Raw genomic sequence first — 17382 nt, 5'->3', positions numbered from 1 at the left:
TGGAGTGATGATGCATGCCTGTAATCCCAGTAGCTTGGGAGGCTAAGGCAGAAAGAATACAAGTTGGAGGCCAGCTTAGACAACTAAGCAAGATCCAGTGTCAAAATAAAATTGATAAAAGGGCTGGGGATATAGCACCATAGCAGAGTACTCCTGGGTTCAATCCCTAGTGTAGCAAAACCACAGGAAAAAAAAAAAAAAAAAAAAAAACCTCTTGGGCTTGATTGAAATGATAGTCATCAACTAAAAGTCCAGAATTATTAGACTCAATGAGGGAAAAACAACCCTTACTGAGAAGTTATTAGTACAATATTAATAGTCTATAATGAGTAATTTTCTAAAGTAAAGCTATAACTTTTCGTCACAGTTCAGTATAGATGGAGATTAATCCAGCTAATAGATACAGGGTTGGAGCATGACTTTGAAGAAGGCACTTGATTTTCCTGGTTTTGAAAGATTGTCTCCTAAAAAATAGAATAAGGGAATGTCATAGTGAAGAGATAAGACTTTTTTTTGGCTAAATCACATTCTAACAGAATATCTTCACCAGAATTTATTGAAATATTGATAAGCACTACTCTGAAACAGAGACCAGGAGTTAAGAAGAGGTTCAAGTTTATCTTGAGGAGCCTGACCTGATCATTTCTGCTGAATGTGTCTATGTATTCATATCTTCAGCCATTTCTGGTCCCATCAAGATCCTGTATGTAGCCCTTCAATAGATGAATGGATAAAAAAAATGTGGCATTTATACACTATGGAGTATTACTCTGCATTAAAAAATGACAAAATCATAGAATTTGGAGGGAAATGGATGGCATTAGAGCAGATTATGCTAAGTGAAGCTAGTCAATCTTTAAAAAACAAATACCAAATGACTCCTTTGATATAAGGGGAGTAAACAAGGACAGAGTAGGGACAAAGAGCTTGAGAAGAAGATTTACATTAAACAGGGATGAGAGGTGGGAGGGAAAGGGAGTGAGAAGGGAAATCGCATGGAAATGGAAGGTGATCCTCAGGGTTATACAAAATGACATATAAGAGGAAAGGAGGGGTAAGACAAGATAATACAAATGGAAGAAATGATTTACAGTAGAAGGGGTAGAGAGAGAAAAGGGGAGGGGAGGGGAGGGGAGGGGGGATAGTAGAGAATAGGACAGACAGCAGAATACATCAGACACTAGAAAGGCAATATGTCAATCAATGGAAGGGTAACTGATGTGATACAGCAATCTGTATACGGGGTAAAAGTGGGAGTTCATAACCCACTTGAATCAAACCGTGTAATATGATGTATTAAGAACTATGTAATGTTTTGAACGACCAATAAAAAAAAAAGATCCTGTATGTAGGTCATAAGTCAAAGTGGATGTGGCATTTCAATATAATTTCTGAAAAAAATAGCTATCTTGGGCTGGGGTTGTAGCTCAGTGGTAGAGTGCTCACCTCATATGGATGAAGCACTGGGTTCCATCCTCAGCACCACATAAAAATAAAATAAAGGTATTATGTCCATCTACAACTAAAAATTTTTTTTAAAAATAGCTATCTCACATGGCAATCATCATAGAGTGTAAATAGAAGCATTTATTATTACTGATTTTTATCTCTTAAAAATGAAGAAACAAAACAGTATAATGGAAATACGTATCAGAAGATTTGAATTCTAACTCCTGTTCTAGTATGGCATAACTACAGGCAAGTTTATTTGACTTGCATATTCCTTATCTGAAAACTGAGGAGACAAAATTTGACTGAGATTACCATTAAAATGCCCACAGGAACCAGAAGCATCCAGGCATTAAGATGAGAAAGAAATATGATACTGGGGCTTCTGATGAAGTGCTCAAGACTGGGATAAAATGAAGAGTCATTCCTATCTATGGGGACAGTGTTCAGTCACAGTCAATTATCTGTAGGTGGGAGAATTCAGGCCCTGTGCTGCCATATTGTTAGATTTTCAAGAAAATACAGATTTTTTTTTTTTTGCAAATATTCAGTTTTTTAAATGCTGACAACTAAAAAAAACAAACAAACAAACAAAAAAAAAAACCACTGTGAAGGCCAAACTAAATCTATGTGAGGCTGACAGTTATTATGTCTGATGAGACATTATCATAGTCTCTCCCTTCTCTATGGTTCTACTAGTGGATGGGGGAGAAGGGATCCTGGGACTACAGAGCTTTAACTCTGCATACATTCTATTTCATCTTCTTTTCACTTGGTTTCATTAACATATGTATACAATAGGGAATCAGAGCCACCACAGTCAGTGGGATGGATGCACTTTTACAGAAAGACAACATGTAAAATAAATGCTCTGTGTGAGTCGGGATCTTGATGAAGTGGTAGAGCTGCAGTGTGGTCAAAGAGGTTATGGCACAGAGAAACCGGAAGCTCAGCTTGTAGCCATTTTCCCCTCGGCAACTCAAAAGGAACATCTCTGAGTTGATTGCAAAACCCAAGCCAAAGAGAACCCCAAGGTTTCTCACAAGTCCAGCAAAAGGCGTGGTGTCAATGTGGATCCAGTCTGGGTTGGCACACCACTTTTTGGCTATGGGCACAGACCATAGCAGGTCAATGTCCAAGAGTCTGAGAAGCAGGTAAAAGCCAAGTGCAAACAGGAAAAGGAAGAGGTTGGTCTTCAGGTACATGCTCAGGCTGGCTGTCTGGATGCCTGGAGTGTGTTCAAAGGCCTCTGCCACCAGCATGCCTGGGGATTGGAAAGAGACACTGATGATGACTGTGCCCTTGAGCTCCTCAACGCCCATTCCTATCTACAGTAAGAAATTTTGCCTTAGCTTTCAATGACGAAAAGGTCTTAGACACTTAGGTTCTATGGATTTTCTAAACCCTTTTAAAGGCATTAAATGAAAACAAATATTTGCCCCATAGTCTTTTAACTATCCACATTAACCCCAGAAGGATTACTCTATAGTCAGTGGCCCTGAGTGACAACACTTTCTATAGGCAGAGCACCAGAAACTAGGTGCTTATAATTAATATTTCAATTGTCATGGCCAGCCAGCTTAAAGAGCCTTTGAAAGATATGTGGCACTGAACATCAGAAACTCAATCACGGTGAATGTGGCCTCAGGGATTTGAAGTAGCAAGTCCAGTCCTGCAACAATCACTCCAGATGATTTGGAGAGTGTGTCTTGATTGCAGGTTACAGGGTCATTATTAAATCTTCCAAACCAAGACAAAAGCACAGTCTTTGAGTGAAGCTTTGGGAAATGGACTTAATTCTAGTTACACTTCATAAAAGCCTATCTTGCCATGCAGTTATGCATTTATACCATTGAGTGAGAACGTGTTATTGCCTTCACAGAGGCTGAGGTGCATGCATTGAACTACTTAAGCTCCCTGGAGTAGCATTTAATATCAGTGGCTTGAAAGAACCACCTCTAAAATTGGAAAACTGACTACCAGGGAGAATTGAACACCATAAGACAAATGAAGTAAAAGCTTTCAAATGACATGACTAAAGATAAGTGATCATATTTACCACCAATTACTCCAAGAATAACTTGATGAGGAAAATGTGTTGCTATGAATACTCTGGAGATGCAGACACTGATTTGAATCAACCAGAAAAGACTCCAAAGAAATGACCAGGTTAGTCTACAATGGAAGAATAGATACAGGTGTAAAGAGCAAAGAAATTGCATCACTCATAAAATTAGGGGTGATACAAGATGATCCTTCTCAGAGGAATCTTCCAACTCCCACATGAAATGATTCCAGAGTCTTTTCTTCCAAATGTTTTCATGTACTCCACAGAATTTGAAAAACTTTAACAGAGGTTTCTGTATTTCTCAATGCACTAAATTTAATCAATGCTATCTCCCAAGATTTTAATAATTGCTAAAAAGAAAGCCAATCTGATATCCTAGAAATAAGGAAAATTGTTTTAATGGAGAAACGTTAAAGGAAATTCAAGTTTGGGGAAATTACTAATATCCAGAATGACTTAGAATAAGTCATATATCTATATTTATGATTGATCCTGTTATTTGTGCCTCCTCTCTACCCTCCTCTACCAGCCCCTCTATGAAGAAAACACACTGGCTAGAGGCAATTTCACAAACTCTCAAGAGTCCTGGCGAAAAGGGCCTAGTTTACATACTTTCAGCATGAAGCTGTAATGTCCAGAAAACTTACAAAATATTAAGATCTAATAAATGCATGCCATTAAAAAAAACTAGCAGTATTGAGTTTCAGGAATCCTTAAATGGTTTGTTCTGATGACCAGACCAAAATTTGGTTATAGAAAGATTGAGGAATAAAGAGAAGGAGACTTTGGAGAAGGATGTAAGCTGGGGCTAACCATGGTTAAAAAAAAAAAAAAATCATCAAGGATTTAGTGATGTTAAGGTAGAGAGTGGGCACTTGATAAATTTTTATAGATGAAGAAAGTATTGCAGTTATAAAAGTTAAAAGGGGTTATAAGAATTTTTTTTGGGGGGGAAACACGAATTTTTTTTTTAGGTTTGTTAATTAGAGGAAAGAATGAACTATAGAGACTTGTTTCTTAAATTGTTCAATACTACTCCCCAAAATGGAATGTGATAAATCTTGATTTTTTTTTTAAATTTTAGAAGAACTTTCACATAATGGTATATGTTATAATATATTGTATTTTTAACATTTTTTTTTTTTAGTTTTTGGTATACCTTTATTTTATTTATTTTTAGGTGGTGCTGAGAATCGAACCCCGTTGCCTCACACAAGCCAGGCAAGTGCACTACTGCTGAGCCACAACCCCCAGCTCTTATACTGTATTTTTTACAAAGTTTAATTGACACATTTTATCTCAGCTAGCCTGATAATTTATGAATAAAGCGGTACAAAGGATTGTTTTAATTATAAAGGATTTCAGGTAAAAAGAGAAGAAACAGCTCAGTCCCTAAAATGTGAGTAATTTGAAAGTGCCATGGCTTTCTAAACATTAAGAAATCTACTAACATGAAATCTACTAGCATTTAAATTTGATCTTGCAACTTGAATGTTTTTAATTTAAAAAATTGCACAGTCTTTAAAGCTAGAATATATGCAATTGATGTCAAAGTCATTGCCTCTTCAAAGTAGGAAGCACAATTTTACTAAAATGATGCATTCAAGAAGAATGACGATCCTTCAGACTTTCAGAATCTTAAAGCTAGGGCTTGTGCACACAAAAAATTTCCTTATATAATTTCAGATGACTTATTTATAAGCTACCAAAATAATTGAATTTTGGAAACCCAAAGGCACATTTAACAAGCCATCAATCAGTTAAACATTTCCAACTCTATTATAATAAAGTGGCAATAGCTATAAGCTAATTAAAACATTATCTTAAGGCAAAATATTATATTTCTAGTTGTTCTGCTACTATGGTTATGATAGAACAAGCACATTAAATTCAACAACTTTTTAGTATTTTTATATACTAAAATGAAGTTTTAGTAAAGACTTTGCATATCCAATGTCATATTCTGGAATCAAGCTGACCTGTGCAGAGTGGTAGAGAACTCATCCATCCGGCTGACAGCATGACTCAGGGCAGCCGTTACCATGACATACCAGACACATGATGAGCCCATTGCATGACCAGACGGACTTCCTGCAACAAGTATCACCCATTTGAAAGGTGGTTAATTATCAATATCAGAAATGGACCTTAGAATAGCTATTGGTTATGGAAATTACAAATTACTCAAGAAACCCACAGGGTATAGGCTATATGAAACGTTTAGAAGGAGGTACAGATAAGCAAAATTGAGTCAAATCAAGCATTAAATAGTACTCTTTTTTGTTTGTTTGTTTTTCAGAGCTGGGGTTGTAGCTCAGTGGTACAGTGGTTGCCTAGCATGGATGAGGCACATATGAATTAATAAATAAAATAAAGGTCCATCAACAGCTAAAGAATATACTTAAAATTTTTTCCCTTGTTTTCAAGCTCATTGAATTCTAGACATCAATATATTCAAAGATAATTAAGAACTCAGACTGTTTCACCAAAGTCTTAATACCACTCATTCATTCTTCATATCTACTTGTTTTTAATTGACAAGAAAATTACAATACTCATTTTGAATCTTGAATCAGATAATTTTCCCTGAATTGAAAAGTCAAACTCTAAAACACATCATTGCTACACTGTGGTTTACTGATTAACCTACAAGTGACTGTTTTGTGCAACCAGCTACCCCTGTGTCCAGTTTGCAGCCCCTGCAGTGAGAGGTTTTGTTATACAATGGGAGTGAGCAGCAGCTGTAAATGGGCCATTCATCCTGTCAGAAAAATCCTGAAGTCAGGTAGCCTCCCCACGCCCAGAATGTCTTTCCTATCATGCTTAGTTTTATTTTTACTCACTTTACTTTGATTTTGCCCTTGATTTTTTCAAGTAGTAGACATTCGTTCTCGTTAGACATCAGTCTGTCTTTGAAAAATGAAACAACAGGGCTGGGGTTGTGACTCAGTGGTAGAGTACTTGCCTAGCATTTGTGTAGCACTGGGTTAGATCCTCAGCACCACGTATAAATAAATGAATAAAATAAAGGTCCATCAACGTCTTAAAACATTTAAAAAACAAACAAACGAAACAACAGCCTCTTTTTTTGTTAAACAAAGACAAAACCTATTTTACATCTGTAGGAATTTCCAAAGCCTTTTATATTCTTAACTGAATTGTACATCTCCAAGTGGTGAATAGAGAATGCAGTATTTCTTGCTTTTTCTTCCTTTCTTTCTCTCTCTTTCCAGAAAATGTTTCATAAGATGGAACAAATGCTGGAAAGTGCTAGGATAGACCAAAATACAATTTAAATAGTCTCCAAGGTTATCCATCCATCCATTCATTACACATTGCTTTTACAAAGATAAAAATGCACATCATTCTTGCCCTGATATATAGGTTACCTAAGCACATAAAGAATTAATTATAGTACAGTATGACAAGTGATAGACGTATGTATATTTTATGGGAACAAAAGAGACATTCAGAAAACTCATTAGGAACTCATACATCCACTCTATTCAGGGTTATTTTCAAAGGACGTCAAGTCACAAGAATTTCACACTGTGTAACTGGGGAGGTACACTATAACACCTTCTAATAAAACAATGTGTAAATTTTCTTTACATATACAAATTTTTTTTTAAAAAAAAAGAAGTATTCTTAATGGTGTTTGATTTTTTTTTTTTTTTTTGATGGTGGTGGTACTGATTGAACCCAAGGCCTTGCACATGCTCAGTATGTACTCTACCACTACCTTAGCTGCATCCCCAGCCCCCCAGTCTTTTATAAACTTCATTTCCGACTCTCTGTTGGAATATCTTCAGTCACTGGAGGCTACTGCATTGCTTACCTGGACCTGTTTCACATGTAGTAGGGAACTGTTCAAGACATGCACTTGAGTGATTTGGGTGAATCTGAGTTTCTTGGATCCACCAGTAAGGCCGATGACCAAATAATATCCTGTATTTAAGGAAATATAAGTATTCACATATTTTAAAATGCACAACTATTACTTAACTGAAGGCTACCTATTTTTGCCTATAAAAGTGACTTGAGCAGAAGGTAGATGGGGAAAGGTCACAGTTAATAAACTCTGAAAGAACTTGGGTTCTGGTCTCTCATTCTAAAGTATGGCAGTCATTTGGGTTTCAACACCCTAGTCTCCTATAAATACAGGAATTTTTTTCCTTGTAGGGAAGTCCTTTGGGTGCTTTGTTTACTTAGAATGGAAATATCAAAGTGGTCCCTAGAATCATAAACCTGTTCATAATGATGCTGCTCATTTAATTAACTTCTTGATTAATCACAAAATATGTGTCACAGAGTTTTGGGAATTTACTTGTAAGCTGGTTAAATCATATATTTCTATGCTTTTTGCAAGTTCTGCTTATGAATTTGGTGTTTTAAGTTAACTGTACATTTGAAAGATTTTTCAAGTAAAACTATACACATCTGCAATTTGATCATTAAGCCAAAGCCACAAATTTAAGAATACGTTTTAGGAAAAATGAAATAGAACAGAAGTCTTACCATTTAAATATAAGATTGAACCAATCCCCAATGACAGCTACCCATATCATTTTGGTTCCAACTGTCTGATTAAGTTGAAACCAAAGTGGAAAATAAATAGAAAAGATATTCCGGGGGTCTCCAACATTGGACATGAAATTTAGAAACTCGTAGTAAGCTCGGTAGTCCTTCTGCAAATGCTGAATAATGAGCACTCCATTTCTATGAAGAAAATCCATCTTGAAGAAAAGGCAGTTCCAAACATAGAGCAATTGAAGCTGAAGTGCTCTGAATCCCGCGGTTTTTATATAGGCATCTTTGTGGTGTGTTGAGCCATTACCGTGACATGTGATGCTGACCATCTGTGGAGAAGGCCTGTTGGTCCTCCTCTGTTGAAAAGCTCACTTATCCATGTTTTTTAATTGGTGGAAAAGAGGTAAAGTACATGCTGATCTGTGGCAATTTGAAGGGAAATTTGGATAGAAGCACAATGACTTTCTTATGCAACCTCCCTTTTGTGTGAACAGTTGGATCATGTTTGTTTGATATTTTTAATACAGTTCATTTCCTTCAAGAGCAGACATTAGCAATTTCTGTGTGTGGCTAGAAGACAACGCAAATAATTATTGCATGTCAAATAGCCCTTAAAGCTATGCATTTTAATTTAAGTTAGACTGTGACTCTCTGACTATTTAATGAGTCTTTGAAGAAAACAGTAGAGTAAATATCTGGGCATGAAAAATTTATATGATATGACATTATTTTCTGATCAGACACTTAAATAAAAAAGAGTTTGGTATTTATCGTCCAAAGAGAAGAATGAAACATATATGGAACAGGGAAGGAAATGTATGGAATATATGAAATCTGAAAGAAAATGTGTCGCTTTATGACTGTGAGGTAAAAAGACAGAAATTAATGTCACTTACATAAAATAAATGTGTTTGGACATTTATTACATGCAGTTAAATTAAAACACCATATTCATAATGAATTGTGGTTTTCATTGACTAGAAAATACAGTTGAGAGAATTGGAGATTTTCCCTTGTGAGAAACATAGAAAGAGACTTCAAAGGGCTTTTGACCAATCTGGAATATGGTTTGTTGCAAATATTGTTCAGTAGAAATGGGACATACCCAAATATGTAAATTGGGAATGAAAGAAGGGCAGCCCAGAGATCCCTGGACTCTGTCAGAGTGAGATGAAAGTTCTAGAGAGCTAGTAAATTCTATCTAGGAGGGTTAGCGTGAAAGTAATTAAGACACATCAAGTGGCAGAGGTGGATCTAGGTAAGGTACTTGTTACCTTCAAGATTGTGGTCTTTGCTAATCACAGCCTCCTTCACTAGAACCTTCTTCACAGATTGTGGATATCACCTTGAACTTCTCTTGGAGTTGAGTCTTATAATTTTCCAGCATCATTGTTACTGGCATCTGGTGTCTTACCTGGAAGATATGTGTTGACTGACCATTAAAATCTTTTGGGTGCCTTTTTAAAAGTGCATACCTTTGTCTCATCCCAGATCAATTAAATCTCTGGTGATATAACCTGGGCATTGAAATTATAAAAGTACTTCCCCAGTGAGTCCAATGTAGAATCAGGGCACAGAATCACTATACTAAAACAATTCATAAGAAGCATGAGCCTTGACCAATCAGATCAGTGTTTCTGACTTTTTATTTTACATATTCAGGTTCTATAATTTCAGTAATCTCTTTAATGAGCCATGAGGAAGAACATAGCTTCCCTTTATACTTTTTCTAAGAAGTGTTTAAGCTACATAATTCATAATATTCATTTACTTCAGAAGTGTCTTGTCCTTAAATCAGTGTGTGAATAATATCAAATGCATTTTGTTTTACAATTAAAAATTAAACTTCATGCTCATTCAACAATTCAGGGTCTGTGGACTGTGATGAAGTTGGCTGCACATTAGCTTTTCATCTTATGTAGCTAATTTAGAAAGACTGTCTCCTGAGGAATATCTGGCTCTGTAGACTGTAGGATAATTAACTGAAGCAAAAGCACCTTGATTCCTTTTGTCCTTTAGCAGAATATACTAAATCTTTTTGTTCTTCAAAGTTCATCATTTTTTGCCTTTTCGTATCTCAGCTTCTACAGATACCCTCAGAGTTGCCTTCTCAGACCAGATCCTCACTACTGCTCTGACAAATCTTTTCGGTGGGGGTTGTATTCATTTGCCAGGGTTGCCATAACACAGTATCAGACTGGATGGCTAAAACAACAACATTTTATTTTTCCATAAAAGTTGGAGTCTAGAAGTCCACAATCAAGACCTCAACAGGGTTGGTTTCTTCTGAGGTCTCTCTCCTTGGCTTGTGAATGACTGCCTTCTTGTGTCTCCTCATGCTCTTCCCTCTGTGTATTAGGATGTCCTAATCCCTTCTTTTCATAAGAGCACAGTCATATTGGATTAGGATCTACCTAAATGGCCTCATTTTAACCATTTCTTTAGGTACCCTGTCTCCAAATATAGTGACATTCTCAGGTTTAGGACATCAACACAACAATTTTGGAAAGAGAAAGTTCAGTCCGTTATAGATTCAAGCACAATTTGTAATTGCATGTTTAATTTGAACTTATTTAGTCAATCTCTCTCTCTTGCATCACAGTATAAGTATGGCTCATGTCTGCTTCATGTACCAGGCATGAGCACAGTACAGAGCTCTGGCCCATGCTGGGACTGATGTTCTGTGAAGCTAGCAAAGCTGCATGGGCCCCTGAGATGGCAGGTTGCTGCAGGGAGTTGAGAGTGTATTAATAATTGTATATCATTCTTATTAAAGAAAGGCCACTAGTATTAGAAGAGCTTTAGATCCTGCAAAATCTGGAACTTTCCCTGAGCCCAGTAGTTATTCAATAAATGTTTATTAAATGAATCAATTATTGGGAAAGAAAAAAAACCCCTCAATCTGAGTACTAACTTATGAAGAAAAGTGCTGGCTGCAAATGCTAATGCTTACTCAAATTCGAAATGCATCTTTCTAGAGGTAATATTATAAAGTGGCCAGACCAAGAAAGCTTATTTCAGGTGGAGAAAAGTGCATATAATATTTATCTGAGAAATTGCTTACTTATGTTTAAAGAGAATAGAAGGATAAAACAATTTTTAATATCCTTTAAAGTTAATTATAGGGCTGAGGGCATAGCTCAGTGGTAGAGTTCTTGTCGAATGCAGATGAGGCACTGGGTTCAATCCTTAGCAACACATAAAAATAAATAAATAAAATAAAGGTATTTTTTTTAAAAAGTTAATTATAAGGAAAGGAAGAGAATCGAGTAGAGGGAATAGGGATACAAACTTGACTTTTGAATATACTTATTTCATAGATTTGGCTTTAAGACCATGTAAATATTTTATATAATTATAAAACAAAAGTAAAATTCAAAGAAATTCATGGAAAAGTTAAAAAATGAAAACACTTGACCCCTCCTATTGCTGAACCATTTTTCAGCACTTATATGTATTTTATGACTTGCTCCTACAGTAAATCTCTTGAGCATTTCTTTAGTCTTCTTCAGTTTGTCATCTGCCACCAGAGTTGATATGGCTTGGGTTGATGGTGTTCCCCAGTACCTATCCTATGTGGGCCATGCAGGAGGGAGCCATAGGAATTTAATTCTTTCTGGTACTAATAATCTTCCAGTAGAGCTTTGCTCTCCAATAATAGAGCCTGCTGGCCAAGCTGAGTCCTTCCAAGGGCAAGGTTGTTAGAGTGGCAGGTGTGTCTCAAATCAGTTCACCAGATGATGGAACAAAGGGACAGTCAAGCTACCTAGATTGAAATTCAAAAGAAGGTAGATCTCCCTCTATGCTCACCTAACTTTTGAAGTTTTCTTTCTCAAAGTGATATCATCTGCTTCCTGTCACTTGCATGCACATTTCTAGGCCCACTCTGGATCACAGAACCAGAGTCTTTGGGAATGAGTCACACATCTCAATAAGCTGATATGTATGGTGCCAATACATATCAGATTTGAGAAGTTCTGTCTTAATTCTTCCCTCCTTTGATACAAGATGTGTATGTTCCTCCTGTGCCTCCTGGATGGAGTTGACCTTTCCTCATGCCACTTTCTCAATTTTTGCATTAGAGCATTTTTTCTTGCTTGCCTTATTTGGATTTTGTATTATTTTATTCTTTTCCATAGATGCAGGCTGTTTCATATCCCTCCTTTTAGAACCTCCTTTCTGTTCCCTTGTTGTAAACCCAAGACACATTGTAATACTCAAAGAATATTAGCTGTAATTAATATGAGTTATTACTATCTTGTCAAATATTTTGTAAAAATGGAACTGAATCCCAACTCTGGGATTCTCATTAGAGTAGAAGTAGGAAAAAATTATAAAATATACAACTGAATACATAACCATCATATAACCATCATCCTCTCAATGGCTCGCTGGCAGTCACCTCTCAACCACTCCCTTCTGGAAGAATGCCATGCGTCATCCCGTCTTGGCTGTGGCCCTCAACAGTACTTGGGATTGAAGCCTGGGCCTCTCACATGCTGGGCAAGCCCTTTATCACTGAGCTGCATTGAAGTCCTCTTTTATGTTTTATTTTGAGACAAGGTCTTGCTTAGTTATCCAGGCTAGCCTCAAACTTGTCATCTTTATGCCTCAATCTCCTGAGTACCTGAGATGACATGCAGGTAGTACCCCTAGGTTTTAATTTAAGTAAATCTTGCCTGTTTTACTTAGATTGCAACATGCAGGACAGAGGCTAGAATTTCTTCAATATATTTTGCAACACCAAATATTATATAACCACAAGGTATATTCTCATTTTGAAATGAGCCATTCATCATTGAGTTATAGTGCTCGCTATGATCCCACATCATTCAGAGAGATTTGACTTTAGCTTGTTTCACCTAAGCAGTGGAAGCAAACAAAAATAGACCTTAGAGGCATTGACCTTTAATGTCTCTGCATGGTCATTATCCTTTTACCGCAAACTTATCTACCTTCTCTAAAATAAATTGGTTTTGAGATCTCTCCAGTGTCACCTTGCAATGTAAAATGGATTTATTTCAGACTGAATTTAGACCCTAGTGACTTTCAGAAAATAATTACCTCCATTCTGGCTAGCATCCCAGGAATATTGGCATTCCATAATGACACTATAATAAATGATCCTGCTACATAGTTCCAGGTACCCTCTCCATTAGTCTCATTATGTACTCTTCTCTAGAAATGATCATGACCTATACATGCATAAACTTTTTCTTGGATTGCTAAAGGACCCAACAGTGTTGTCCATTGAGCAGCACTATTAGTTTTCTTCACAATGATGCTGTGATATTTTATAGCGGTGCTCCTATGTTATAGATAACTCACAGAGCATTTACTATGAGTAAGACTCTCAAACTTCAGTGTGCATCCTACTCACTTAGAAGGCTTTTTAAAACACAGATTACAGAGACCCATTGCCAGAGTTTTGATTTGCTGAGAATGGATTGGGGCCTGAGAATTTGCATTTCTAACATGGTCCCAGATGATGGTGATGTTGTTGGGTAGGGAACTTTATTTTTGAGAAGCACTCTTGCAAGACATGATTCTTAGGTGTTCTGGACAGGACAGAAGAAGACATATGTCAAGGAGCTTGTGATCTAGTAGGAGAGATAAGATATTTTCGTAAATAATATATCACTGTCTCTTTAGAGGTGAACAGAGGAAAGGCAGTCATAACTTTTAGTCTGCAAGATTAGAGAGTTTCAGGAGGAGGTAGTGAGTGACTGGGCCTTGATACATGGACAGAATTTAGAAACGCAAAATGGATAAAAGGGAAAAATATATTCCAGAATATAATGGAGATAATCCCATTATCATCTAAAAACATTAGCAATAATTAATTAATAGATTGCATTTATGTCTATAAAAGAAAACTTTATCTTTGACATTTATGAGACAATTGGAAAATTATGCCCAGAGTAATCAACTTTTTTTTTAATATTCATTTTTTAGTTGTAGTCGGACACAATACCTTTATTTATTTATTTTTATGTGGTGCTGAGGATCAAACCCAGGGCCTCATACATGCTAAGCAAGGGCTCGACTGCTGAGTCACAACTCCAGCCCCAAGTAATTAACTTCTTAGAGACAGAAAGTATAATTGTGATTACCAGGATCTAGGGAGGAGGAGAGAATAGGATTTTCTATTTAATGGGTACACACAGTTTCGGTTTTGCATGATAAAAGAGCTCTGAAGATGAATAATAGGCTGCACAACAATATTAATATAATGCCCCTAAAACATGCACTTAAAAACAGTTACAATGGCAAATTTTGTGTTATGTGTATTTTATCACAATACAAATTTGAACATTTTACTCACTGTATTATACATTTGTTTTCTTAGGAAATGCACTTTTTTCCTCTGAAGCTCTGATATTCTTCATCTTTCTAAAACTTGTACAATTTTAATAAGGAACAATTTATGTACCTCAATGAATGTAACCATTATAAATGTACAATTTAATAATTTTAAGTAGATTTACAGAGTTATCATTAATCACCACACCAAATATTAAAATGTTTCCATCACCCTAGAAGTTTCCCTCATGCCCTTTTGGAGTCAATGCTTGTTCTATCCTGGCCCCAAGCAACCACCAAATTTTTTTTGTCTCTATGGATTTTCCTTTTCTGGTTACATCATACAAAATAAATTATATAATATGCAATATCTTTCATTTAGCTTCTTTCCCCTAGCAAAGTATTTTTGAGTAGTTTTTCATGAATAAATGCTTATTAGTTTTCTGTAAGTCTTTAATCAATTTCCAGAGCACTGAAATGATGATTCTTGAAGATTTTGGACAGTTTTATAGTGTCTTTAGGGAGAAGATTTGGTGACTTCATCACTCCACCATGCCAGAGGTCTCAGTGCTTCCCTTTTATTTTGTTTTCAATACCAGGAAGATTCCAGGTGGAACCAGTACTGAAGTTTGACTCCACTTTGGATACTGTTTTTTGATCATAGCAATTAATAGAAGACTCATTTTCTTGAATCATTTATTTCAGTGCCCCCCTACATAGGCTATGCAGAAATCTAGAGGATTTAAAGTTTCTCTATAAGAGTCTTTTAAATGCAGCAAGCACTTTCTATATCATAGGTTATTAACCTGGAGTCTGCAGGAAGAGCTTTCTTCTTCATTCATAGTAGCTTTCATCATCTCTAATTTTCTCAGTGAATGGGCATTACAAGTTCATGTACTAGCTTTTTGGTATACAGCACAAATATGAATATTGTATACAGGCCCTCTACTTTGTAAGGTGGGGATTTTTAGTCTAATCATGCATTATTCATTATCAACATTCTATTCCTAGCTCTCTACCTCCAAGGTGGAAAATATCTACCTAGCAAGGGTATGTGCCATAGGAGACAATTTCTTTTTCTCCTTGTACCTCATTATCCTTCACCTATTAGAGAAAAATTTAAGTTTTCAGGAAAGAGCAATGGAGCTTTTAGTTATTCTGAGCAAATCTCCTTACAATTACCACTCAGAAAGACTTCAAGTCTGGGAAGATGTGCCATATTCCAACTTCTCACACTGAAGGAGCTCAATCCTGAGTCACAGACCACATATTTCAAAGAAGAGAGTTGCTCAACACGGTATATGACACAAACTAAATACTCAATAAGAGCTGGGGTTGTGGCTCTTGGCAGAGCACTTGCCTAGCATGTGTGAGGCATCAGGTTGGATCCTTAGTTTTACATACAAAAGTAAGCACATAAAATAAAGGCATGCTATCCATCTACAACCACAAAATTAAAATAAATAAATTCTTGGTAAATTGTAGTTGGATTGAAATGAAAGGCACACAAATATGTTTTGTGGGAGGTGATGAGGAGTTTCTTTGTGCTAGCAGAAAGAATTGAGGGTCTCTAGTTATGGTTGGGGGAGTGAGAGAAATCATTCACCCAGTCTTTCAGAGATGGAAATTTTGACAGGCCACAGAAATTTCTTCCTCACACATTGGTTAAAAGGAGACCTGAGAAAGAACAAAATACTACCCTGGGGTCACCATGAAGACTGCACATTAGTGAAGGAAATCACTCCCCTTAGTCCAAGGTCCACAAAGATCTAGAATCATCATTCAATGGCCTAATTAAGACCAGTGTAAAAATCTCAGCAACTTCTCAACAGGGTCTCAAGTCATCACCCTTACATGAATCTTATTAATTCTTATTCCATATTCACTTATTATAGTATTCACTAGTCTGGGACAGTGAAAACTCCAGAAATGAATACTATTAATCATTTATCTGAAGTTCTGAGATGTCCAACCCATAAAATGTAAGGTTAATACTACAAGATTTCTAAAATCAGAAGTTCATTTGTGAAATGAAAGATGGCTTATTCAAGTAAATTATATGTCCGAGTTATCAATAATAGTGCCTAGTCTGGAAGCTGATGTTCAGGTACACTGTGGTGTGTTAAATATGAATCATAACAACTTTTCCTGATTTCATGGGTCTTAATTTAGCTTTTGGGAATAGAATAGCCAATATTTGTTACCTCCAAATATGTTATTTACACATTTTATTATTATTATTATGGCTGTTTGGATTGTTAATATTCAAAGGAAGCAGTGGTAGGGAAAGAGGTTTTAGCCTATAATCAGAGCCTTTGTTTTCACAACACATCATAGTCAAAGATGAAAATAATTATCTTTGATATCAATGCTAGCTGGACATCTTTATTGGACATACTCTCCAGTTACAGGGTATACTCTATATTCTTCGTTTTTCTTTGTTCCTCAGCTTTACTAAGGATTTAAATAGTGAATCTATTTCTCCTATTTGGAGTTCCTGGACAATGCATCTTCCCTGTAGTTTGTCCACTTCTTAACAAATCTGAGTTGAATTGCTTGTGCCTCCTGCCTGTCCCCAGGAAACATAGGGATTTTGATAGTGTTGGGCTCTGTTCCAGTTTTCAGTTCTGCAACAGGGAGTGACATATTGTCTAATAGGCCTCAAAAACATTGCTAGAGAAGCCTGAGTCATAGAAAAGTGTTTTTTTTTTTTTTTTTCCGGTTGTTTGTTTTGTTTTTCTGGTACCAGGGATCAGGGATTGAACCCAGGGGGCACTTAACAACTGAGCCACATTCCCAACTGTTTCAACTTATTTTTTTTTAAATTTATTTTAGTAGTAGTTGGTATAATATCTATATTTATTCATTTTTATGTGGTGCTGAGGATAGAACCCAGTACCTCACATGTGCAAGGCAAGTGCTCTACCACTGAGCTACAGCCTCTGCCCCATACTTATTTTTTAAAATTTTGAGACAGGGTTTTGCTAAGTGTGGTAGGTCCTCACTAAATTGCTGAGACTGGCTTTCAATTT

The 17382-nt window shown here is 36.3% G+C and overlaps 1 protein-coding gene across 2 annotated transcripts; it reads right to left on the bottom strand.

The window, feature by feature from the left end:
- Positions 1 to 2201: 2201 nt before the first annotated feature.
- On the bottom strand, positions 2202 to 8253 carry G6pc2 (glucose-6-phosphatase catalytic subunit 2). 2 transcript variants are annotated; one of them, XM_026389587.2, is made up of 5 exons: positions 8036 to 8253; positions 7356 to 7465; positions 5497 to 5608; positions 3509 to 3624; positions 2202 to 2713 (listed from the first exon to the last, which is right to left on the bottom strand). In XM_026389587.2, exons 1-5 carry the CDS (start codon positions 8251 to 8253, stop codon positions 2202 to 2204), a joined length of 1068 nt encoding a protein of 355 aa, XP_026245372.2. The 2 variants fall into 2 exon arrangements, with proteins under 2 accessions (XP_026245372.2, XP_026245373.1); XM_026389588.1 differs by lacking the exon at positions 3509 to 3624 and having other exon boundaries at positions 2689 to 2713.
- Between the last annotated feature and the right edge of the window lie 9129 nt (positions 8254 to 17382).

This window comes from Urocitellus parryii, chromosome 1 (assembly GCF_045843805.1).
Source record: "Urocitellus parryii isolate mUroPar1 chromosome 1, mUroPar1.hap1, whole genome shotgun sequence".
Taxonomy (NCBI): domain Eukaryota; kingdom Metazoa; phylum Chordata; class Mammalia; order Rodentia; family Sciuridae; genus Urocitellus; species Urocitellus parryii.
This window is presented reverse-complemented; position numbering and strand designations above follow the sequence as displayed.

Bases quoted from the DNA above. Each gene is read 5' to 3' on its own strand.
- G6pc2 (XM_026389587.2), bottom strand. From the start codon at position 8,253: ATGGATTTTCTTCATAGAAATGGAGTGCTCATTATTCAGCATTTGCAG. The intron at 3,625-5,496 runs GTCAGCTTGATT...CTTCCATTGTAG, and splicing joins TTCTCTACCACTCTGCACAG to ACTAACCTGGTCATTTCTTT. The intron at 2,714-3,508 runs GTAAATATGATC...TCCAATCCCCAG, and splicing joins TATTCTTGGAGTAATTGGTG to GCATGCTGGTGGCAGAGGCC.